The sequence below is a fragment of the Sus scrofa genome, chromosome 1 (assembly GCF_000003025.6).
Source record: "Sus scrofa isolate TJ Tabasco breed Duroc chromosome 1, Sscrofa11.1, whole genome shotgun sequence".
Lineage (NCBI taxonomy): Eukaryota > Metazoa > Chordata > Mammalia > Artiodactyla > Suidae > Sus > Sus scrofa.
In genome coordinates this window covers 253,375,193-253,401,301 of record NC_010443.5, presented here as the reverse complement: position 1 = coordinate 253,401,301, position 26,109 = coordinate 253,375,193, and the positions used below count along the sequence as shown (strand labels likewise).

The 26,109-nt window shown below is 43.8% G+C and overlaps 1 protein-coding gene across 3 annotated transcripts; it reads left to right on the top strand.

Annotated features, from left to right (window-relative positions):
- On the top strand, window positions 7,416–26,109 carry INIP (INTS3 and NABP interacting protein). Of its 3 annotated transcripts, none has more exons than XM_005660326.3 (5): window positions 7,416–7,583; window positions 8,576–8,705; window positions 18,971–19,073; window positions 22,065–22,155; window positions 23,333–26,109. In XM_005660326.3, exons 2-5 carry the CDS (start codon window positions 8,681–8,683, stop codon window positions 23,426–23,428), a joined length of 315 nt encoding a protein of 104 aa, XP_005660383.1. In that variant the 5' UTR covers window positions 7,416–7,583; window positions 8,576–8,680; the 3' UTR covers window positions 23,429–26,109.

Below are 26,109 nucleotides of genomic sequence, written 5' to 3'. Positions count from 1 at the left end.
CAGCAATCCCACTCCTGGGCATCTACCCAGAGAAAACCATGCCTTGCAAAGACACATGTACTCTGATGTTCATTGCTGCACTATTTGCAATAGCCAAGACAGGGAAACAACCTAAATGTCCATCAACAGAGGAGTGGATCAAGACGATGTGGTACATATACACAATGGAATATTTCTCAGCCATTAAAAAGAGCGAAATACCGGCATTTTTAGCAACATGGATGGACCTAGAAACTATCATGCTAAGTGAAGTCAGCCATACAATGAGACACCAACACCAAATGCTTTCACTGACATGTGGAATCTGAAAAAAGGACAGACGGAACTTCTTTGCAGAACAGATGCTGACTCACAGACATTGAAAAACGTATGGTCTCCAGAGGAGACAGTTTGGGGGGTGGGGGGATGTGCTTGGGTTGTGGGATGGAAATCCTGTGCAATTGGATTGTTATGATCATTATACAACTACAGATGTGATAAATTCATTTGAGTAATAAAAAAAAGTAATAAAAAATAAAAATAAAAAAATTTTTAAAAAAGCAAATTACAAAAGGATATTAGATAGACAGAGAGATCATAGAATGTCAACTTTTTTTTTTTGTCTTCCCAGGGCCACACCCGAAGCACATGCAGGTTCCCAGGCAGGGGTCAAGTCAGAGCTGTAGCCACTGGCCTATACCACAGCTCACAGCAACACAGGATCCTTAACCCACTGAACCAGGCCAGGGATCAAACCTGTGTCCTCATGGATCCTGGTCAGATTTGTTTCTGCTGAGCCAGGATGGGAACTCTGAATGTCCACATTTTTATAATGTTTTAAAACAACAGAATATATTTTAGGGATACAATGTAGCAGAACTTCAAAGATACATATTAAAGCAATGACGACTAAATTCAGGAAGGTGGCTTACCTCAGAGGTGGAAGTGGTAGGGGAATGGTGTCTAGGAGAATCCAAATGTACCTGAAATGTTTTTTTAGGCCAGGTAAGAAGTTCTACAGTGTCTATGATATTATTAACTATATGTTTTTGTAAGTCTAAATATTTCATTAAAAGGCAACCCAAACAACAAAAGCCTTTCCAGCATTTTTTCTCAAGTACTCTCACACGAACTCTGAGTGAAGTGTGAAAAGTACTGAATTAGTTTCCTAGGGCAGCTGTAACAAATGACCATAGACTTGGTAACTTTAAACAACAGAAATGTATCCCCTCACCGTTTTAGGAGACCGGAAGTCCAAAATCAGTTTGTGCTGAATATAAGCAGGGAAAAATGTTCTCTGCTTCTTCCAGCTCCCAGGAGCTGCCAGCATTCCTTGGCTTGTGGCTGCATCACTCGTCTCTGCCTCTGTGACCACACCATCCTCTCTTCAGCCGGTGATGAGTGCCCGCTCCCTCTCTTTTATAAGGACATTTGTGATTGCATTTAGGGCTCACCTGGATAACCCAGGAGACGCTCCCCACCTCAAGGGCCTTAAGTCAATCACAGCTGCAAAGACTTCTCCCGTATAAAGTAACATTTACAGGTTTCCAGGGTTCAGGATTAGGTTCTTACCACAGACATCTTTGTCTCTAGTCAGAATAGGAATGCAATCCTTTCCTAAAATAGGTTCAAAGGTAGTCAATAAAAAGTCCTGATTAATTTAAAAGGAACATTTTGTTGTTGTTGCTTTTTAGGGCCATACCTGTGGCATATGGAGGTTCCCAGACTAGGGGTCAAATCGGAGCTGCAGCTGCCAGCCTACCCCACAGCCACAGCCACAGCCACACGGGATCTGAGCCACATCTGCAACCTAGACCACAGTTCATGGCAATGCTCGATCCCCAAATCACTGAGCAAGGCCAGGGATCAAACCTGTGTCCTCACGGATACTGGTCGGGTTCATTACCACTGAGCCACCATGGGAACTCCCACACTACACTTTATCCTTGTGATTGTAAACACAAGGAGCAGCTTCACCTAGTGGTTTAGTTCAGTATTGCAAACAAAAAAATGGTAGCATCTTGGACAAGTTTTTGATGTCTCCACATCTTTAAAATAGGTAGATGAGAAGTTCCCATTGTGGCGCAGCGGAAACAAATCTGACTAAGAACCATGACGTTGCGGGTTCGATACCTGGCCTTGCTCGGTGGGTTAAGGATCTGGCGTTGCCATGAGCTGTGGTGTAAGTTGCCGATGCGGCTCGGATCTGGCGTTGCTGTGGCTCTGGTGTAGGCCGGCAGCTACAGCTCCAATTCAACTGCCACAGGTGTGGCCCTCAAAAGACAGAAGATAAAATAAAATAAAATAAATAAAATAGGTAGATGATAACAGTATCTTTCTCAATGCTTGGTCTTGAGATAATACATGGGGAGTCTTAGCACATAGTAAAGTTTCGATAAAAGATATCAATTTCCCCAAAGTTTCTAGAGGTTTCATTCCATTGTAAGCAAATGCTCCTTGACCAAACCATTGAACCACCTGTCTACCTCCTGACGTAACTGAAACCCACTCCTTTTTCAAGGGTAGCTTCCCTTGTGTAAGGAGGAAAACACTCTAGTGTCCAGCCATACGCATCATGGTAAGGGGTGCTTTGGTTACCCCTTTCCACAGATGAGGAAATCGAGGCACAGAGAAGTGACTTGTCTAAATGTTCACACAGCAATTGGAAGAACCAGAATCAGAACCCAGAAAGCCCAGCTCTAAAGGCTGCTCTTTTAACCAGAGGGTAATTCTGCCCCTTTTTGTAGCTAAAGGTCTCTTATACTAAGTTCACTTCATTTTCTGTGAAAGGGTATGAAGTAAGAATACATTTTGTTTGAGCAATATCGCTGGAGTAGCCAGCTTCTAAGATGGTCCATGCTTTGGACTGAATGTCTGTGTCTCTCCCATCCCCAGTGATGGTATTTGGAGGTGGGAAGTTTTGGAGGTGATTAGAGCATGAAGGTAGAGCCCTCAGAAATGGGATCAGTTCCCTTGTAAATGAGACCCCAGAGAGATCCCTCGCCCCTCTAGTCATGTGAGGTCGCTGCAAAAACACAGCCATCTGTGAATGAGAAGGTGGGCCCTCACCAGAGCCCAGTCATGCTGGCACCTTGATCTTGGACTTTCCAAGCCTCTAGGACTGTGAGAAATAAATTGCTGGTTGTTATAAGCCTCATCTATTGCATTCTGTTACAGCAGCCTGAGTGGATAAAATAGTCCCAGGGATCCCACCTCACACAGCCTGGTAATTCCCATCCACATGGCAGCAAGGCTGGTCTGCGGGGCAGGCAGTATATGGCAGAAACAATGGTATGTTACTTCCAAGATCAGATTATAAAAGATACCATTGCTTCTGTCTTGGTCACTCTCTCTCACTCTTGTATCATTTGCTCTGGCTGTGAGTTGCCTTGTCACGAGCAACCCTATGGGTTAGGCCTGGATGGTAAGGAATTGAAGCCTCCTGCTGTTACCACGAGTGAGCTAGCAAGTAAATCCTTCCATATAGTTGAGCTTCAGAATGATCGTATACCCAGGTAGCTTTTTTTTTTTTTTTTTTTTGGCTGCTCCTGCGGCATATGGAGGTTCCCAGGCTAGGGGTCTAATTGGAGCTGTAGTAGCTGGCATATGCCAGAGCCACAGCATCGCAGGATCCGAGCTGTGTCTGTGACCTACACCACAGCTCACAGCAACGCCGGATCCTTAACCCACTGAGCGAGGCCAGGGATTGAACCCCCAACCTCATAGTTCCTAGTTGGATTTGTTAACCACTGAGCCACAGTGGAACTCCCCAGGTAGCATCTTGACCAAAATCTTAACAAACATTCCTAAGCCAGAACCACTCACCTATGCTGGCTTGATTCCAGCCCCTTGGACATTGTTAAGAGAATAAATATTTGTTGTTTTAAACTGCCAAGTTTTGGGATAATTTGTTACACACAATAGATAACTAATACAGTGGTCCTCTCAACTCCTACATACTTTTATTTTATTTTATTTTATTGCTCTTTTAGGGCCACACCTGTGGCATCTGGAGGTTCCCAGGCTAGGGGTCCAATCGGAGCTGTAGCTACCAGCCTACACCACAGCCACAGCAACCTGGGATCCGAACTGAGTCTGCGACCTACACCACAGCTCATGGCAACACTGGATCCTTAATCCACTGAGCGAGGCCAGGGATCGAACCCACAACCTCATGGTTACTAGTCGGATTCGTTAATCACTGAGCCACAATGGGAACTCCCAACCTCCTACATACTTGATTTTAAAGGCTTTCTACTGTAATGTATCTCCCATAAGTATTTAATCATGAAATAGCAAAAGAGGGTTAAATCCCCAACTGGAATGTGGGGACTATTCTCAGCTTCCTACTTTTTTTTTTTCTTTTAATGATTTTTATTGTTTTCCATTATAGCTGGTTTAAAGTGTTCTGTCCATTTCCTACTGTACAGCAAGGTGACCCAGTCACACATATATGTATACATTCTTTTTTCTCACATTATCATGCTCCATCATAGGTGACCAGATACAGTTCCCAGAGCCTCCTACTTTGATATTGAAGGTCTCTAATCATCACAACGGCTCCAGGAGGAAGTGCTTCACAGATCGTTACCTGACGTTTCCTCATCAGTTAACAGAGCCACGAGACGGTCACATGCCTTTCTTCTGTCTTGGACTTTTCCCCATGCTGATATGCAGGGTGTACATATTTATTCGCTGACCTATTGACCAAGTACCAAGATATCGAGGAAAACACAGATCTTTCGTAATTACCCCCATCACCACTATTTCTCTCCAGGACTCTTCATTTTACGAAACTGAAACTCTACACCCATTAAATAACAACCCTTCATTGTCCCTGCCCTCCAGCCCCCGGCAACCACCATTCTCCTTTCTGTCTCCGTGATTTTTGACTCTTCTAAGTACTTCATGTGACTGGAATCACACAGTATTTGTCCTTTTGTGACTGGCTTATTTCACTTAGTATAGTGTCCTCAAGGTCATGCATACTGTAGCATATATCAGAATTTCCTTCTTTTAAATGGTGAATAATAATACATTGTTTACTATGAAAACATATGATTCATTTTGCTTAACGTTCCTGTGTTTGTGGATACGTGGGTCACTTTCATCTCCTAGCTATTGTGAATAGTGCGGCTAGGAAACAGGTGGTTATGTATCTTTTTGAGACCCTGCTTTCAGTTTTTTGTGTATAACCCCCCCAAACCTATTTTTTTTTTTAGTAACCATTAAACTTTTCAACTAGTGGCTTTATCATTTTGCATTTCCACCAACACTGCACAAGGGTTCCAATTTCTCTGCCAACACTTGTTATTTTATTTTCCGGGTTTTTTTTTTTTTTTTTTGGCAGGGGGGTTAATAGTAGCCATCTAATGGATGTGAAGTGGTCAGTCGTTTATTTTTATTTCCTTTTTATAGATGATAGAACTGAAGGGCTCACAATCATTACATATCAGACCTGGGATTTGAACTCAAGCGAATTGACCCACTTTTTTTTTTTTTTTTCAGGGTTGCACTTGAGGCATATGAAGGTTCCCAGGCTAGGGGTTGAATCAGAGCTGCAGCTGCCGACCTACACCACAGCCACAGCAACACAGGATCCGAGCCACATCTTCGACCTACATACCCCACAGCTCACAGTAATCTCAGATCCTTAACCCACTGAACAAGGCCAGGGATCAAGCCAGTGTCTTCATGGATACTAGTCAGGTTCATTTTTGCAGAGCCACAATGGGAACTCCAGCAATTGACTCACTATTAACCAATATATTAAGATACTTGTGAGACTGAAATGCAAAAAACACTCAAGAAGATGAAAGGGTTCAAGGACTGATAGTTACCAAATAAAGGAAAAAAATAATCAGCAGCAAGGTAAGCTTACCTTTCTCTCCCTCTCTCTCTCTCTTTGGCCTTGCCAGCAACATGCAGAAGTTCCTGGGCCAGGGGTCAAACCCATGCACCACAGCAGCAACTCAAACTAGAGCAGTGACAGTGCTAGATCCTTAACCCACTGCCCCACCAAGGAACTCCAATTTACCTTTCTCTTGATAATGTTTTCCGAATCCTGTGAGGCTGAATCTATTATGAAATTACAAAATGGTGTTCTGGGGGGTAGAACTCTTTTTTTCACCTTAAAGAAATTTGTTCAGAATGTCTGTTCTGAACTGTTCAATTCTTGGGACTTAGACTGGAGTTTTCTTATGCCCTAATTTCTGTATTGACAACATAAAAACAAAAAATTCTCTTAACGTTCTGTCAGCAACATATGTTCCAGTCATCATTTTAGCCAGTCCAGATCTCAAAAAGTTCTCTTAGCTGAAAAGGGGTCCCGGCCAACTACCAAAATGCTCATTTTACATCTAGATTAAAGAAGTCAGCAGACTACTGAGCTCTCGGATCTGGTCTCAGAGGAGTTCCTTCCTGCAGAGCAGAGACAATGTGTGAGATTTAAGAACCGGGGCTTTCCCATATGACAGACCTTTAGTCATTGAAATTCAGCTAGCTACTTGACATAAAGTAACTGAACATTTCTGAGTCTGATGTATAAGTAATAAAGAAAGAAATATATAAATAAATCACATATAAATATAGGAGTGAATGTAAGTCATACATAAATCAGGGAGTGACAGGACCAGAGCTGATGCCCAGGAAGCACCTAGCATGCACAGGCACTTAATAAATGCTTGGTAGTTCAAATTTCAGTCATGGATCCATGCACAACAAAATTGGGCACCATAAACATATTATTAAGCAAACATCAGTTATTAAGAACATATGCTCAAATTCTAGAAAAGATGGCGATGTTAAGATGGTTAACGACCCAGAACAGGTGACACACATCCACACGAGGTTACTATTCAATGCAGAGAAGTATATCTATTGTGCTGGAATCAGGCCGACAGGTGATCCCACTAGGAACGACTTCGTGTTCTGAGATGTGGCATACCCATTTCTTAAATACAGACTATTGCACAGTAGTAAAAGTTTCCACAAGTTTATTGCTTTTCTCATGTATAATTATGTAAACTACAAAAGAAAAATATGCCTGGGATTTGCGTATATAGACGCTCAACCTGAGAAGGTTGTTAAAGCTGGGAAGCGAGTCTAGCCTATGAAGACTTGCTCTCCGAATCCCAAGGGGAGCTAGGCCTTTAGTGCTGGGTGGCTTTTCGCCCCCGCCGCTCCCAGATGAATGGGCCGCTCGCGGTGCTAGGGACCCGGCGGTCTCTGCCCCGCCCCTGCCCAGCGGAGCCCGTAGGAGGCGTCCCTGCGCCCCGCCCCGCTCGGGCCCCGCCCCGGCCGGCCCCGCCCCCGCTGGTGCGGCCTGCGTGTTCCAAGAGCCTCTCCACCTGCCACTCTTGGAAGGGAAGTGGCGTCTGCAGGAGGCGGCAGTTAGAGTACGAATCGCAGTGAGCAGCGGCCCCCGGGTTCAGCCGGGAGGCGGAACTTCCGCTCCCTCCCCGGTAAGTCATCGAGAGGCGGAAGCGCAGCGGGGGCGGGAAGGTTGTAGAACGGCACGTTGAGCTCTGTTTGCGGTTCTTCAAGTCGCGTCCCCTTGGAGAACGCACCCCGACTGAGGCAGCCCGGGGCTCTCTCGCCTCCCGGTAAGTAGGACCATCTGGCGGCGCCGGGGGAGCAGAGCACGTGGCCCCGGCGCTGACCCGCTGCAGCCGTCCCTTGCCACCGGGCAGTGGCCTCCGCCAACCCTGCTCCCAGCATTTCTCACTCCCAGCGTTTCTCACTCCTTCTCCGCTCTTTGGTCTCTGCCGCAGCTCCTGCCCGGCCTGCCCTCCACCACGCCCCAGGGCACCCTTTTGAGACGCAGGTCCAGCCCGGTCCCATCTCTGCTTGACGAAGATGGCCCTCTTGTCCTTCCCGTTCAAATCAGGCTTCGCTCGCCCTGTGTTCCTTCGCCGCAGGAGACACTTAGTATTATTTCGTTCAAAACGAAAAAAATGTTTGCTAGCGCTTGGATTTTCCCAAAGACCCCTGAGGGCATCCTTCGCCAAGCCGGGAGAATCAGTGCCTCTGCGCTTGCAGAGCGCTGTTTACAAGAGCGCGTTTGTTAAACTTCGTTAGTATGGTTGTTTTCCCACCGAATTATATGTTTCTTGAGGGCAGGAATTAGGGTCTTGCTCTTTTGAGTTCTCTCCAAGGCCCGATACAAAAACACAAAGTTTGGAAACTCAACAGCCCAAAGTATTCTCACTAGCTTTGTGACCTTAGGCACGATTTCCCCATCTATAAAGTGGTGATAAATGAAATAACTGATTTCACTCATCTTACACAGTGTATGGTGCAGAATATGTACTCGATAAATATTCGACTCGTTTTATTTTTAGCTGTCAGTAGTTGCTAGGTACGGTTTTTTAAGTGGCTGGAGAGGCATCCTAGATGCGTGATTTTTCTTCCCATCTCTGTGATCATATTGATGCTCTCAATTAGTTAATACATTTGGTAGTATTTGACAAGCACAGCCTAATTATGTAATTAAAGACTAATGCTAAATGTTGGTGTCAACATCTGCAAGAATAAACATTTAACCTTCATGCTCTAATAACTTGAGGGGCTTGATTTAAGTCTGTGTGCCTTTCAGATGTATGCTTCCGAAGAGATGAAGATATGTGTGTACACATTTCTTATAGGTGATTGTAAAGTGCTGACCCATTGCCACTGAACATAGTTGAAACAGAATAGGAAGATGGCAGCAAACTCTTCAGGTCAAGGTAAATGCGTCCTGGAATTTATTCCTAGGAACTTTTTTCCCCGTGTAGTAAAGTATTTTGATAGAAAACTTAGCATGCTGAAGCCAGAATAAAAAATGAATAGCAAAGTAAAACCCCCATATTTGAAGCAAGTCCAACCAAGCAAGTCCAATATATAACATCCTTAATAGCTATAAATCTTACCTTTTAATCTGGTTAAGATCATTCACATTTTGTAAACCTAGGTCCTCCTCTGACATCTGTGTTTTCTTGCTCTTTTACTTGAGATCAGAACCCCCCCCCCCTCCATTTTTTTCCCCCTGTCTTTTTAGGGCTGCACCCAAGGCCTTTGGAAGTTCCCAGGCTGGGGGCTGAATCAGAGCTATAGCTGCCGACCTACGCCACAGCCACAGCAATGCTGGATCCTTAACCCACAGAACGAGCCCAGGGATGGAACATGCAGTCTCATAGATATTAGTTGGGTTCATTATTGCTGAGCTACAACGGGAACTCTCAGAACCCTTTTTCTTTTCTTTTTTTTTTTTTTGCTATTTTTTGGGCCGCCTCTGCGGCATGTGGAGGTTTCCCAGGCTAGGGGTCGAATCGGAGCTGTAGCCACCGGCCTACGCCAGAGCCACAGCAACAAGGGATCCGAGCCGAGTCTGCAACCTACACCACAGCTCACGGTAACGCCGGATCGGTAACCCACTGAGCAAGGGCAGGGACCGAACCCGCAACCTCATGGTTCCTAGTCGGATTCGTTAACCACTGCGCCACGATGGGAACTCCAGAACCCTTTTTCAAGAAGTTACCACTAGGCAATATCCATGCCTTCATCTTCATTTGCTCTAAAAACTTTCATACACATTTCATCTATGTTAAGAGCTCTCCAAAGTAAATCAAATTAGGAGTTCCCATCTGGTACAGCGGAAACAAATCTGACTGGGAACCATGAGGTTTTGGGTTCGATCCCTGGCCTCGCTCAGTGGGTTAAGGATCCAGAGTTGCTGTGAGCTGTGGTGTAGGTTGCAGACGTGGCTTGGATCTGGTGTGGCAGTGGTGTAGGCTGGCAGCTGTAGCTCCCATTAGACCCCTAGCCTGGGAACCTCCATATGCCACGGGTGCAGCCCTAAAAAGCAAAAAAATAAATAAATAAATAAAATAAGATTAGAAATATTCTAAATAAGACGTTTTTATTTAAAAACAGTTTTAAAAAGTAAAATTACATCTCTAGAAAGTATTAAATTCCACTTTGTAAGTTGTTTGCTGCTTAGAAACTTGAAGCAAACTTGTCTTTCCTTTTTGTATCAAGTCTAAACTCTTATTTGGGAATTCCCTTTTGGCCCAGGATTCAGAGAACGTTATCAAGGGAAAGGTAAATTGGAGTTTTTTGTGGTGCATTGGGTTAAGGATTGAGCATTGTCACTGCAGCGCTTGAGTCACTGCTATGGCACGGGTTCAATCCCTGACCCAGAAGCTTTTGTATTCTATAGGCACAGCCAAAAACAAACAAAAAAACTATTTGACCCATCGTGTTTTTAAATTAATCTTAGTTTTGTTTTATCTTAAGCTTCATATAAATGGAATCATAGTGTGTATTTGTATCCAGCTTCTCATACTCACTGTACTGTCTGTGAGAAGAATCCATGTTGTACTGTGTATCAGTAGGTCATTCTTGGAGTTACCTGGTGGCCCAGTGGGTTAAGGATCTGGAATTGTCACTGTTGTGGCATGGGTTCCATCCCTGGCCTGGGAACTTCTATATGCTGCAAGTGAAGCCAAAAAACCCCACAAACATAGCTTTTTATTGGAGACTAGTATTCCATTTTATGAATTTACCACAATTTACTTATTTATATCCTCCTTTTTGGAAGGTTTGGGGTTATATCAGTTTTGGCCATTGTGAATAAATGAATATTCATTTGTAAGTCTTTTTGCAGATATTTGCATAAATATCTAGGAATGGAGCAGCTGAGTTTATAGTTAACTTTGTGAAAAACTGCCAAATCTTTCCCCAAAGTGGTTGCAAATCCTTCTAGCATGTGTGAGGATTTTGGTTGCTCCATATATAGCATTGTTGGTCTTTTCAATTTTAGCCATTTTAGAAGCTGTAAAGTGACATCTTATTGTAGTATTAACTTGCCTTTCCTGGATGACAAATGTGGAGCACTTTTTTGAGTGTGTTTATTAGCCATTGTAAATCTTCCTTTGAGAAATGTTTATTCAAGCCCTTTGCTCAATTTTGAAAAATTTGGTTTTTTTTTTTTTTTTTTTTTTTTTGTCTTTTGTCTTTTTGTTGTTGTTGTTGTTGCTATTTCTTGGGCCGCTCCCGCGGCATATGGAGGTTCCCAGGCTAGGGGTTGAATTGGAGCTGTAGCCACCAGCCTACGCCACAGCAACCTGGGATCCGAACCGTGTCTGCAACCTACACCACAGCTCACGGCAATGCTGGATCGTTAACCCACTGAGCAAGGGCAGGGACCAAACCCACAACTTCATGGTTCCTGGTCGGATTCGTTAACCACTGCGCCACGACGGGAACTCCTGGTTATTTTTTATTATCAAATTTTTTTGTTTGTTCTAAGTCTGTATACAGGTCCTATGTCACTGCTAATTGCATTATCTAGATCATCTTGGAGTTGGTTTCTGTTGACTGCATTTTTCTTTTCTTTTTTTTTTTTTGAGACTGGGTTACATTTTTCTTTTTCCTAACTAAGTGATTTGTAATTGAATACTGGCTATTATGACTAATCCATTGTAGAGACTCTGCATTCTGTTACAGTCCTCTGAAATTTGATTTTTCTTCTAGCAGATGGCTTGGCTCATCTCATACTCTAAACTCTTGTCTCTGTTAGGTTGGGCAGCAGCTGAAATCTCTGCTCATTCTTTTTAGCTTTCAGCTGCTGCTTCACTGCTGGGGTCTCCCCTATGTATGTGTAGTTTAGCAGAAAGCAAAAACTTTGAGTGACTTTTATAGGCAAGTTACTCTGAACTCTGTCCTCTGATACCCCAAGCCAGTAAGCTGAGAGATCTTGCAAGCTGTTTGTGGATTGAGGAGTGCAAAAGGCTACTGATTCCCAAATCTTACCAGTTGCAGTTTCTGCCTGACTTTGCTCAGTCTGTAGTTCCTTCAAATAATGACTACTAAGTATTTTGTCCAGAATTTATTCTTATATTTATGGCAGGATTACTCTAACCAAACAATTCTGCTAGTACTGGAAGTTGGAAGCCCACTGAATCTGTTTTAGTATATTAGTAGCATTTAGGACAAACTAAAGGTTACATAAGTTTTATAGAAGTGTAGTGTTGTAAAAAGCTAGCTGTGAGGACAGCTTTATTGGCTGTAACCAGCTAATACTACTGTGTTCTCTCAAATAACCATGTGTGATTTGTGTGCTCTATGGACTAATCACAGGTCAGCATCCTCCTATGATCTCGACCGGTTCTTTTCACCAAGTTAGAAGGATTCAAATTAAAAATAATTTAATTTGGAGTTTCCATCATGGTGCAGCAGAAACGAATCCCACCAGGAACCATGAGGTTGCGGGTTCAATCCCTGGCCTTGCTCAGTGGGTTAAGGATCCAGCATTGCCGTGAGCTGTAGTGTATAGGTTGCAGACGCGGCTCGGATCCAGCATTGCTGTGGCTTTGGCGTAGGCCGGTGGCTACAGCTCCGATTCGACCCCTAGCCTGGGACTCTCCATATGCCTCGGGTGCGGCCCTAAAAAACAAAAACAAAAATGAATTTTAAAAAAATTTATTTATTTATTTATTTATTTATTTATGTCTTTTTGTCATTTCTTGTTCTGCTCCCTTGGCATATGGAGGTTCCCAGGCTAGGGTCGAATCAGAGCTATAGCCACTGGCCTACGCCAGAGCCACAGCAGCGCTGGCTCCGAGCCGCGTCTGCAACCTACACCACAGCTCACGGCGATGCTGGATCCTTAACGCACTGAGCGAGGCCAGGGATTGAACCTGAAACCTCATGGTTTCTAGTAGGATTCATTAACCACTGAGCCACGACAGGAACTCCTAAAAAAATTTAATTGGAACCAAAAATGAAACTGAGGAAAATCTATTTTGGCAAGGAAATACGCTGCTAAAAAATCACACAGTGCAGTCCAAAGGAAAATAAATTTTCAATTATCCCTCTGTTTTAATAGCACAAGTATTTGAGATTTATAATTTGCTGGGTTTTGGTTGTTTTTGTTTGTTTTGTTTTTTTAGCAATTGCAATAAAGCACAATCGTTGCTGAGTTGCCTTTGGTCCATAGTCAAATCCACTATGAAACATCCCCTAATTAAATAGAAGTGAATTTAGATTAGTCCTTCGCCTTTTGTTGCTCTTTTATCAGCATTTTTATCAGTGTCATGGAGCTGCTGCTATTTGGTACCAGCAGAGGGAGTCCATATCATGTTCTAGAGACTCCTAGGCTCTCAGTGAAAATTTAAAATTCTTATTGGAGTTCCTGTAGTGGCTCAGTGGTTAACCAATCCAACTAGTATCCATGAGGACGCAGATTCCCTCCCTGGCCTCACTTGGGTTGAGGATCTGGCGTTGCTGTGAGCTGTGGTGTAGGTCACAGACACAGCTCAGATCCCAAGTTGCTGTGGCTGTGGTGTAGATGGGAGCTATAGCTCCGATTAGACCTGTAGCCTGGGAACCTCCATGTGCTGCATGTGCAGCCCTACAAAGACAAAAAAATAAAATAAAATTCTTATTTATTTGGATCTATTGCATTTTATTCTTTATATTGAATTATTTTTGTGCTGTTGATTATATTGGAACTACTTACTATGGAGCTGGAATGCCAAGTGCCATAATTATCTTACAGTGATAATGAAAGAACCTGACTTAAAATGTTCATCTGTGTGTTTATTAATGTCTCTGGTGTAGGGGATAGAATCCGTTGTGTTCCCCAAGCCCTCTTTCAGACTAGTGGTCTGCCAGACTCTAGTAGTCATCTGAACTGCTGAATTTCACACGGCCTTGGCAGACAGTGACTGAAGTCTCATGTTCTTCTTAGGATCCATCATAGCATGGAACATTTTATAGGTTCATAATAATTTTTGGATTGAAAAGAAGTAACATTTTGAGAATTTTAATCTGTGTGACCTTACATGACAAAAGGAACTCTGCATTGTGATTCAGATTAAGGGCCTTGAGATGGGGAGATTATCCTGGATTATTCACATGAGTCCTTAAAAGCAGAGAGCTTTTCCTAGTTGTAGTTGGAGAGAGAAATGACCGCTGAAGGGTCAGAGAGAGGAAACGTTTGCTGGCCTTGAGGCTGGAGGAAGGGGACCACAAGCCAAAGAACTTAGGCAGCTTCTAGAAGATGGAAAAGGCAAAAACAGATTCTCTCCAAGAGCCTCCAGAAAGAAATGCAGCCCTTGATTTTAGCCCAGTGAGATTCCTGACCCTCAGAACTGGAAGATAATAGATCCGTGTTGTTTTAAGCTGCTAAGTTTGTCGTCATTTGTTATAGCAGCACTAGAAATAATAAAACATTTACCTATATGAGCCAAAAAGCTCAGACCCGTCCGTGCTTCTTCCTCGTTGTGTACTCGATTTGTCACCGTCCTGTTCATTTAACTGCCTACTCAGCTCCTGGGGCTGTTTTCTCTCTCCGTGGCCACTAACAACTTCTGTCGTCTCTAGCTTGTTCTACTGTAATAGTCTCTTCTTCTCTTGTCTAGTCTATTCTCAACCTTGCAGCTGCTTTCTAAAGAGGGGAGGGTCATTTTGTCCCCCACCCCTAATTACCCTAATTAAATTTTCAGCTCACGCATTACTTCATGTAGGATATTTCTCCGATACCGCTCTCCCTACTCTCAGTCTAGGCCAAGTTGATTCAACATTTATTCCTGGAATGATTGTTATAAATACTTACAGAATTTTATTTATTTCATTTTTTTTTAATTTTTAAATTTTTTTTATTTTTTTTATTTTTTGTCTTTTTGCTATTTCTTGGGCCACTCCCACGGCATATGGAGGTTCCCAGGCTAGTGGTCTAATCGGAGCTGTAGCCACCAGCCTATGCCAGAGCCACAGCAACGCGGGATCCGAGCCGTGTCTGAAACCTACACCACAGCTCACAGCGATGCCGGATCGTTAACCCACTGAGCAAGGGCAGGGATCGAACCCGCAACCTCATGGTTCCTAGTCGAATTTGTTAACCACTGCGCCACGACGGGAACTCCAGAATTTTATTTACTTCAGACTGCTCATCTTAGGCTTTAATTATACACTGATTTGTGTAATTATTTGATAACCTCTATCTTCACCGGAATATTTAAGAACCATGAGATCTAGAATCAAGTCGTGCCTCATCACTGTATCTTTTGACTCTACCTTAGTGCCTGTGTTACCAAGTGCAAGTCTGTGTGCCTGACGCACGGTGAGGCCAAACAATACCACAATGTCAGAGTTTGGAGCAGAGAAGGGTTTATTGCATGGACTCTGTATTAGACTGTTCCCTTTTTTTCTTTTTCTTCTTATAGGGCCACACCTGCGGCATATGGAAGTTCCCAGGCTAGGGGTCGAATTGGAGCTACAGCCACTGGCCTACAGCACAGCCACAGCCACACCAGATCCGAGCCATGTCTGTGATCTACACCACAGCTCACAACAGCACCAGATCCTTAACCTACTGAGCAAGGCCAGGGATCGAACCTGCATCCTCATGGATCCTAGTCAGGTTTGTTAACTGCTGAGCGGCAAAGAAAACTCCTAGACTGTTGCTTATACTTTAACCGTTGTGCTCTGTTCCTTGTGCTTCGTCGTGCTCTGTGCCTTTTGTAAAAGAATGGTGCCTGTAGCTTGGAATGTGTAGCGTGACCGTGACCTGACCTGAGCAGAGAATAACGGGAACATTGTGACCTGACCCACATGGACAAAAGATCCAGGAACAAAGGATCTGACATCAAGTTTGCAATAACCATGTCCCTCCCTCGCCCAGCCTTTAAAAGGGCTTTGCCGAAAGCCTTCAGGGAGCTCAAGCTTTTTAAGGCGTGAGCCGCCCGTTTCCTTGCAGAGCCCCTGAAATAAACCCTTCTCTGCGCCACACTCGGACATCTCAGTATTAGTTGGCCTCACAGTGAGTGGAGCACACGGACTTGTACTCGGTAACACTGTATGTATGTCATGAATACACAATAAATATATGTTGAATCAATATATAACTTAAAACCTATTAAACCAATACTGCCACGACGACTTGGCTCTAATACTAAGCAGCTTTTTTTTTGTTGTTTTTTTTAATGGCTGCACCTGTGGCAGATGGCAGTTTCTGGCCAGGGATTGAACCCGAGCTGCAGCTGCGACACCACCAGGCCGGCGACTGAACTTGTGCCACCACAGCAACCTGAGACGCTGTAGTTGAATTCTTAATCCACTGCACCACCGCGGGAACTCCAAACAGCTCTTAAGTATTACAGTTTGATTTACTGTATGGTTGTAAAGACGAGGTAGCTTGTAGGATACCACCTAAAAGGATTTGACTATTTTAAAACATCCTGTTAAAAATCATTGATAGGAAAGCAGTAGAACAACTGTAATTGGAAAGTGGATTATCCGTAACCTCACCAATCAAATGATAATTTTCATTCTTTAGTTTTAGATTTTATTCAATAAAAAGAATTCTAGGGGTTCCCGTTGTGGCTCAGTGGAAACAAATCCAACTAGGAACCATGAGGTTGCAGGTTCAATCCCTGGCCTCGCTCAGTGGGTTAAGGATCCAGCATTGCCGTGAGCTGTGGTGTAGGTTGCAGACACGGCTCGGATCCCAAGTTGCTGTGGCTCTGGCGTAGGCCGGCGGCTACAGCTCTGATTTGACCCCTAGCCTGGCAACCTCCATATGCCATGGGTATGGCCCAAAAAAGACAAAAGACAAAAAAAAAAAAAAAGAATTCCAGTTAGTCCTTGTTTAAGTGTGGTAGAACTATTCATGTAAAGTGAATATCAGCTGTTAGGTTTCAAATGCAATTTGATGTAGTGCTAGTTACTCCAGAGTATTTTTAGTGAGACAGAAATGTGTGGGGATTAAATGTTTCTATAAATGAACGTGGAAATGAGAATATATATGAGTGTGAATGGAGATAGAGTTATAGTTCTAAAAGTGGAACATTTAGAATGTGCTGCTTTATTCCAAGACAACTTTAATAGGAAAAAGTTTCGTTAAAAAGGAATATTAAATAATTCCTACTGTACATGAGATAACATATTTTAACACCCTTATGCTTTGAAGAATGTAGAAGCTGCTTATAACTTTGATACATGTAAAATCATGTAAAAGTTAAATCTTGATTTGTGCCAAGAAAGAGTTTGTGTTTAAAAAAACAGTCCAGGTAGTGATTATAATAAAACAATTACGTTTTACATATTGATGCTGTAGAGTAAATCTGTGTGACCCTTGACGGTAGGAGGATCTTATTGTAGAAAATTACACTTAACTACATCCCAGGAGCAGAGAGGCTACCTGGTTTGTGCCTCAGTGAATGCTCCTTGTTCCCTGTGCATCCTACACTGTCCCTGACCAGTCTCTGCCCCTCTCCCCAGGAGAGGAGGAAATATGCATCCTACCACCCAATTCTCCTTCATAATCCACATTAAATGCTTAGAGCGCCTCATGTGAGTGTCCTTGGGAATGCTTAGGTCTGCTCTGCTTGAAAAATGCTCCCTTCTTCCCACCATCTTCATTCCTTCGTCGAGCACAGCGATGCTCACCCAGGAATCCTAGTCCCTTGGCTCCCCACCCCCCACGCCCAGTGTTCTGCTTCTTAATCCTTTAACCCTTCCATTTGTTTTCTTCCACATTAGGGATCAGAAACGTAAATGCCTACAGATAGAAACAAATCTGATAACTACGGTAACAAGCTGGGGAGAGTGCCCAGCTAAAGGGGACAACTGTTCCTTTGTTTCACCTAATTGTTGCCATGGGGGCATCCAGACCCCTGTTGCCAGATCTTGAGAGGTTTCAAGAGAAACAAGTGGTCTGAGAATTTTGTATACACACTCTCTATGTTTACATGTTGGCATTTAGTTCAGATTTTAAAAACACGCTTGGATGCTGCTCCTGAGCCAGGACTTTGAACCTCTGCTCTAGATCTTAGGTTAAGATTGGAGCTCAAGGAGTTCCCGTTGTGGCTTAGCAGGTTAAGAACCCGACTAGTATCCATGAGGATGTGGGTTCGATCCCTGGCCTCGCTTGGTGAGTTAAGGATCCGGCATTGCTGCAAGCTGTGATGTAGGTCGTGGATGCTGCTTGGATCTGGCATTGCTGTGTCTGTGGCATAGGTTGGCAGCTGTAGCTCTGATTCGTCCCCTAGCCTGGGAACTTCCATATGCCATGGAAGAGAAAAAAAAGAAAAGAAAAAAAAAAAAAAGATTGGCGCTCAGAATCAAGCCCAGTGTTCAGTATTTGATAAGGGACATATCTCTTTGCACTCTATCAGTTATGCTCCATTTCTCTCTCAGAATTGCCTTCTAGTCAGTTGCAGTTTTCGACTTGTTCCTTGAAAGACTGTGTGTTATGTCTGGTTTTTGTTTGTTTGTTTTTTGCATTTTTTGCTTTTTAGGGCCAAAGGTATGGCCTGTGGAAGTTCCCTGACTAGGAATTGAATCAGAGCTGCAGCCACTGGCCTACGCCACAGCCACAGCAACGCAGAATTCGAGAACATCCAGGACCTAGCTGCAGCTTGCGGCAATGCTGGATCCTTAACCCACTGAGTGAGGTCAGGGATTGAATCCGCATCCTCCTGGATACTAGTCAGGTTCGTTACTGCCACAGTGGGAACTCCATGTGTGTCATTTCTGAATGAAAGCAGTTGAGAAACAGAAATATTGTTTTGGCCTGAGTATTTCTAATGCTCCCACCCCCACCCCCCAATGAAAGAGGCATTCACCAAGAGGCCTAAAACGGAACTTAAAAAATCTCTACTCCCCGAGATTGACTGGGCAGGCTAGAGATTGGTCCCCATAGGGGCCACAGAGATTTCGTTAAAAAACAAATGCTGTCACCCATACTTTGGTGGTTAAAATTCGTTAGAACTAAGTCTTAAAAGTCCTCAGTCAGTTTCATTCGTTGCATTTATCTGTGTCCTTTGCTGTCAAAGTTACTGGAAAATAGGCAGTGAGGAAACTAACTGTGAAACCACTTACTAATGAGTTCATTACCATGTCAGAAAATAGAATTTTGCTTTCTGGGTTTCTAGGTGGCCTAGGTTTATAAAATAGCTCGAGTTTTATTTCTCTTTTTCATCCCCCACCCCCTCTCTTTTTTCAGGCTTCCAAAACAAAAATAGAGTTGCAATCTTGGCAGAACTGGACAAAGAGAAAAGAAAATTACTAATGCAGAACCAATCTTCAACAAACCACCCTGGAGCTAGGTATGAAGAATAATGTGGTTTTTACATTCAGTCATATAAAAAAATAACCTGCACCAATAACTGAAATTGGCTGGCAGTGGTCTGGAATTTAACATGTTATGTTTTATTTCCTAGTTGGATTTGAAAAATTAGATGATTTAATTGATGATTTTAAATATTTTAATTCCAATCAGAATATTCAAATTTCCCTATGGCCTACTTTCAAAAAAAGAAGAGGGTTTTAAATGGGGTTTTTTGTTATGTTACTGGTAATGGCCCACTTTTTAAGCATAGTGCAAAATAGGTGAGATTTGAGGTAGCTTAATGATCTTTATTCTATTCCGTTTCTGCCGTCTTGAATCCCTTCCCTGACATCTGTTAGCCCATTCCACCACCACACTAACTTTCCCTATTCTTTTTCAGCCAGACCTCTGAAAGAAGTCCTCTGTACCCGATCATCTCTGCTCTCTCACTTATGTACCCCTCAACCCACTGCAGTCTGACTTCCAGGCCTCCCCACCCATGCCCCAGAGAACAAGATCGAGCCTAGCTCACTTGCAACCTCCTGTGGCTAAATCTGGTGAACCTAAGTCTTTTTCTTGGTAGACTCCTTAGCGTTATTTGACACCACTCTGTTGCTCCCTCCTCCTCCTCCTCCTCCTCCTCCTCCTCCTCCGGCATGTGGAGATGCCCAGGCTAGGGGTCGAATCGGAGCTGCAGCCACAGGCCAACCTCACAGCCACAGCAACACCAGATCTGAGCCGTGTCTGTGACCTACACCACAGCTCAGGGCAACACCGGATCCTTAACCCACTGAGTGAGGCCAGGGATTGAACCTGTGTCCTCGTGGATACTAGTGTGATTTGTAACCTACTGAGCCACAAGGGGAACTCTCTCCTTCTTTTTTCACACTGAAATGTCGGTGCAATGTGTTAGTTTCCCGTGTACCACATAGGGATGTGGCTTGTGCGTGTATGAGGAGGTGATCACCACAACGTCTAGTAATCATCTGTCCCCTACAAAGTTACTACAATATTATCGATCATATTCCTTATGCTGTATATTCCATTCCTGTGACTTATTTTTTTTCTAACTGAAGGTTTGTGCCTCTTAATCTGCTTTGCCTATTTCACCCACCCCCAACTCCCTCTCCTCTGGTAACCAGCCAGTTCTCTCTGTGCGTCTGTGTTCGTTTGTTTTGTTTTTTAGATCCCAAATGTAAGTGAGCTCCAATGGTATTTATTTTTGCAAATGGCAATATTTTTTATGGCGGAGTAATATTCCATTGTATACTTCTTCTTAATATACTCTCCTTCCTCCTTCTTAAAAGACTCTTTCCTTGGTTTCCATTTATTCACTCACTGTGCTACTATCTTGGTTTCTTTTTCAGACATGTCTCCACTGCCCGTCTCTTGAATGTCGATACTTCTCAGAATTCTGTTCCAGCCCCAGTTTCCCAGTCTACGTCTCTTCACTGGACGTAGTCAGTTGCGTCCACTTCGACAGCCTTTTATACATTTGCATCTCTAGCCTAGTCCTCTCTCTCAAGCATCAAACTGCCTCCCAGACATCTCCCCCTTGACGTCCTGTAGGCATTTCCACCTTAGTGTGTCCCACACTGAACTCATCTTCCCTCTCTTCTCTCCAACTACTTCATGTGCTTGGCTTGCTCGTTCCAGGCAGTGGTATAGATCTACCACTAATCAAAGCCAGAAATGGGCAGTACCTGTTTATGATTCCCTTTCACTTCCATCGCCAATCATTTATCATCCTCTTACGTTTCTGTTTTGAAATGTGTCTCAGACGTGTCCATTTTTCTTCACTGCTACCGCTGCTGCCCTAGTCCTGGCCACTCATTTTTTGCCTCAATTACTACTTCCTCCCTGAATTTCCCACAGTCTTAAGTTCTCTCGAATACATTTCTCAGTTTTGTCAGTTAGGATGTTTTCATCTGGAAGTAACAGAAAACCGAAACGTTGGCATCGGCTGTAGGATTGTGTGTTAACAAGGTGGTTCCAGAGAAGCTTGCTGCAGTGGTCACCAGTGTCAGCGTGGCCAGTTTCCTTTCCTCTCTCCTTTCTGCTTTCCCCCCTGGATCATCACCTCCCTCCTGGCCAAAATATGACTGCAGTGGCCCAGGCGTCAGTCACCTCTACACCGCGCCACCTACAGAGGCAAACACCAGAACGTTTCCCAGGCGATGTCCCTTTTGTAAGAGTGAGGAAAGTGTTCACAAAGCCTTCTAAGCAGACTGCCTGGGAAACCTCCCTGCCCAGATCTGTGACCCTTTCTCTTGCCCAAACAGGAAGCCAGCAAGGGGCATGGTACTCACGCCCTGGGGGCTGGCCTGGCCTACTCGGAAGCAGGGGACCAGCGGTCACTGACCTGGGTTTGGGTTCCATTAGCAAGGAAGAAGGGCGAAAAGCAGTGGTAGAGGAGGTGACCAGCCCCGTCTGTATCGCGGCGGCCTTTCTGAATCAGAGTGTCTGTGATCCTTCCGATCCAGTCGCTCTTCTCCTGGTGACACTCTCTGGACGTCTCCCTTCCCCGTAATTTCCTTCACAAGGCTTTACATGTCCCTGCACCTGCCTTCCTCCCTCGCCTCGTTTTTTGCCCACTCACTCCTCCCTTCCCCAACCTTGACCTCGAGTCCTGCTGAACTCTTCAATTCTGCAGACGGTCTTACGCATGCTCTCCCTTCTGCTTGAAACATTCGGCTCTTTAGTTTTCATCATACATGTAATGTAATGATAGACCAGAGAACCTCAAATCTGTTTAAAAGCAGAGGACCACAAGCCATCGATAAAAAGGCAATAACCTGAAGCTCTAGTAGATAGATAGGCTTTCTTCATTTAAATTATTGTAGACAGTGGGAAAAGGAAAAAAGACTTATTCGAGAAGGTCTTTTTTTTTTTTTTTTTTTTAATCCCTATATAGAATGTGTAATGGAAAATATAATTGAGAAATAAGGGGGGTCTCTAATCCGTCCAGTAACCCAGGTTTGCATTTCAGCATTGCGCTCTCGAGACCCACTCTCAACAAGGACTTCCGGGACCATGCTGAGCAGCAGCACATCGCAGCCCAGCAGAAGGCGGCTCTGCAGGTGAGCCAGGTGTCACCGACGTGGTCTCGCTGGAGACTTGCTGGGGCTCAGAAGGCAGCACAGTGCCTGTTTTGTATTTCCGTGGAGCAATATCGATAAACATGTTCCGCACATAATCGCAGTGGTTTGCTGACGCTCAGTCATGCCCAGAGGATTTGACAGACCCACCCAGCAGTAATGAAAGTATCTTTTGATGGTGCTGATGTGGTCATGATTGATTCTCCGCTGCACTTGGCAAGGGACTGCTTATGCCCAAAGAGTTTAGGGTATCTCATGGACAGAATGGTCCTGAAAAGCTGAAGTGGCTCGTTTAATAGTACACCAATATTTTTTTCAAATTTGTCATGTCATTACGTCTCTTCGATAGTCTTAATGGTTTATGATTGCTGTTTGGATTCTTTTTTTTTTTTAATGGGCGGCATGACTGTTGTGCAGGAAATGTTTAAAGACTCAACTATCATAGCATGTGGTAATCCATCCGTTTAAAAAACTTGTAATTTAGTATTACATTGATCATTGATCATTTAACCAAGATTCCCAGAGACTTCTGCTTTATTGATTAAGAGCAGAGTACCTGGGGATCATTTTTGCTGGCTTTCCTCCCCACTCTATGTCTTTGACTCAATTATTAACCGAAGAGAATCACAGGGGAGACAGTGGGGATGATAAGTTAGTGCCTGGTCCAACTTGTTGGTATGAATTCTTTATTACTGTCCATCTCCCGTGGGCTTACACATTAGCAGCATGAGAACTGACTTTTTTTTTTTTTTGTCTTTTGTCTTTTTGTTGTTGTTGTTGCTATTTCTTGGGCCGCTCCCACGGCATATGGAGGTTCCCAGGCTAGGGGTTGAATCAGAGCTGTAGCCACCGGCCTACACCAGAGCCACAGCAACGCGGGATCCCGAGTCACGTCTGCAACCTACACCACAGCTCACGGCAACGCCGGATCGTTAACCCACTGAGCAAGGACAGGGACCGAATCCGCAACCTCATGGTTCCTAGTCGGATTCGTTAACCACTGCGCCACGACGAGAACTACGAGAACTGATTTTTAAGATGAATTCGGTCTCAGGCCTTCAGAAAACATAAGTGGTTTTAATGCCTTGCTTAAAGAACTGCAACTCTCAATTGCTTAATTGCGTTTTTTTCCTTTCTTTTTTTTTTAACTCTTTCCCAGCATGCACATGCACATTCATCTGGATATTTCATAACTCAGGATTCTGCATTTGGGAACCTTATTCTTCCTGTCTTACCTCGCCTTGACCCAGAATGAAGAAGATATTTGTTGTAGCAAACGTGACTGTAACATCAGATGCCAAAGCTACTATCATTCAGTGCTATACAAACTGTGACTTTCAGAATTCTGGTGGACTTTTACGTGTTTTGTTTCTCTAAAAGAAAGATCTGTGTAAGTGAAAGCAAAAAAGGAGGGTTAACCAGGATGATGAGAGCTCCGGACAGTCTGTCATTGAAGGAACTGGTCATGCTGCCCAGGACTGTCACTCGTGTAACGCGGTTTGATTTTTAACTCTGAATCAGGTGTGGTCATGTAAACTCAGCCCCTCGCCCCCCAAAAGTTGGATGCGTCTATCCCGTCTACCGTAGATGTTCAAGAACCATTTAAAGCACTTAACTTCACACACATGAGGGTGCTGTTTAAAAATGTGAACCAAAAGGCTTAAATAAGTTCCATTCACACTTGCTGTTTATAGAACAGATATCAGTGTACCTTTGGAGTTTATAGTCAGCATATCATCCTGAAATATCCTTTAACTCATAACTAGTTCCCCTAGTCTCAGTTTTACAAGAAAACCCAAAATAAGACGAAGTCACTGACCCGTCTTAAACATCTTTTATAAACCTCTGCCACTATAAATTATGTGACTAAATACTGTTGAAAACAATAAGAAATGTAGTTTTAAAATTTGTACATGCTCATATTTAGTGTTACTACGTAAATGATGTGCCTACACAGTCTTCTTGCCCATATTTGCTCTAATTAAACCCAGTAATTAAAGTTGAGCCCCTTTTTACTCACATGAAGGAAGAAGGACTTAGGTTAAGCAAGTGTCTCAACATGATACATGTCTAACAGAATCCAGGGTGCTTACTTAAATATGCAGTCCCCACAGCTTACTCTGGTCCTATGGAATTAGTGTGTCTAATTCAAAATAAAGTTTGAAACCATAGGATAGAGATTCAGTTTTCATGATCAATGTAAATTCATAGATTTGTAAGGTCATGAAACTTAGAGGTCATTTACCTAGCGTTGACCTTTTTTTTACTTTTATTAGGCTTGAAATGATGGTTTATACTATATTTCAGATACAGTATTTTTTATAACTGACCTCATCTTGGCCTTGAATCCCCATCCTCTCTGGTGGTAGGATGAAATTTAAACTTGAAATTCCAGTTTGAGTCAATAATTAGGAAAAGTTCATCTCCCTTTTCAAAGAGCGTCTTCTCCCTCCTCCCCTAGATATTGGTACCCACTGTCCAGCTCCCTCTTACCTAAACTACACGAAGCAGGAATGACCAGTTCTAGGCGTGGCTGTGCCATCTGGATTCTTTCTGTTGAGAATTTGAACTGGTTTTCTCCATTCAGCTGAGGTGGCAGCTGTCCCCATTATAATGGTCACCATCCCAGCACAGGTGGCCTTTCTCCTACTGCCGAGGAGCTCTGAGGGGACCTTTGCCTCTGCCCTGCCTCAGGTCCCTCCAGCTGTCCCTGGCCCTCCTTGTAGGAGTCTTTGTTTCCTTGAGTTAATTTGACTAAGTCACTGTTCTGTGCGATCCATGAGCTACCGGCATCCTTCTAAATCTAGGGGCGCCAGGGAGATACATTTTTTGGATTGTATAGTTTTTATACATTTGAAGCCTCTACCAACCATGTGACCTTGATAACCTCAGTAAAGAGATCTTTTTCCTCAGAGTATCTTTTCTGGTCTCAGCCTTTTAAATAGATGTTGCCGAAAACCTACAGTCCTGGCTAGTGAGCACTGCCTCCGCCTCTCCTTTGACTCACTTACAAATTCAGTTCCACTCCATGTGTATTTATTAACACCTACTCTGTAAAGCACTGTGTTTTGTGGGGAACAGGTAGGGAGGACCTGCACTTAAGGAGGTCACGGTGGAGAGGCGTCTGTGCCGGTGCAGTGGGAAAGAAGCCAGCATCCTGGAGCACGGAGCAGTCTCGATAGGCCTAGAAGAGTCGGCATGATGCTACCTTGCAAGGGAGGGAAGAGTTGCTCCAGACAGAGGTCAGGGTTTTATAACCAGAGGGCAGCAGGGGCGAAGGCAGCTGGGACCGCAGAGGTCCTGGGAAGGGCGGCACTGGACCCTGTCGGAAGCCTTCGGCGAAGTTCCAGCCTTGATTCCCTCGGGTTGGGGGTGGTGAGCTGAGCCACGTCTCTTCTCCACCTGTCACCCTGTCTCATCTGTAAAATGGGAACAGTGCACGCGCTGCCTCCTTCATGCCTGGTATTTTTCAAAGTGCAGGTTTCAATACGTTACTGAATTGAGAGTCCAACCTAATGGCTGGAGAGGGTGTGAACTGCTTTTTTTTTGTAAATAGAAAACATCAGGGTACATGGCATATAATAAATGGGAGATTTTGTTTCCTGAGTCTTCCTTTTCTGTGTGGTTTAAACTTACTTGTGTATTATCTGTTCCACCAGCATGTAAAGTCTTTGAGGACAAGGGGTTTTGTTTCCCTCTTTCTCTGCTTCCTTCCTCTTTACTCCTGTATTCTGCTGAGAACACTGTTTGGCGTATAGTAGGGAGTCGGTACCTACTTATGGAGGGAATGAAGGCATGAAGAACTATGACCTGGATCATGATTTAAAAGGTATTTCTTGTTACTGTGAGTCATGGCAAAAATGTTCTGAAAGCCACTGCTAAGTAACAGATAGTGCTTTGTATGACTCTAGAATAAAAACTGAAATGACTCAAGAA

Excerpts from the sequence above, each read along its gene's own strand:
- INIP (XM_005660326.3), top strand. The coding sequence starts at position 8,681 with ATGGCAGCAAACTCTTCAGGTCAAG. Across the intron at positions 19,074-22,064 it reads ACAAACCACCCTGGAGCTAG|CATTGCGCTCTCGAGACCCA; the intron begins GTATGAAGAATA and ends TTTGCATTTCAG. Across the intron at positions 22,156-23,332 it reads AGCAGAAGGCGGCTCTGCAG|CATGCACATGCACATTCATC; the intron begins GTGAGCCAGGTG and ends ACTCTTTCCCAG.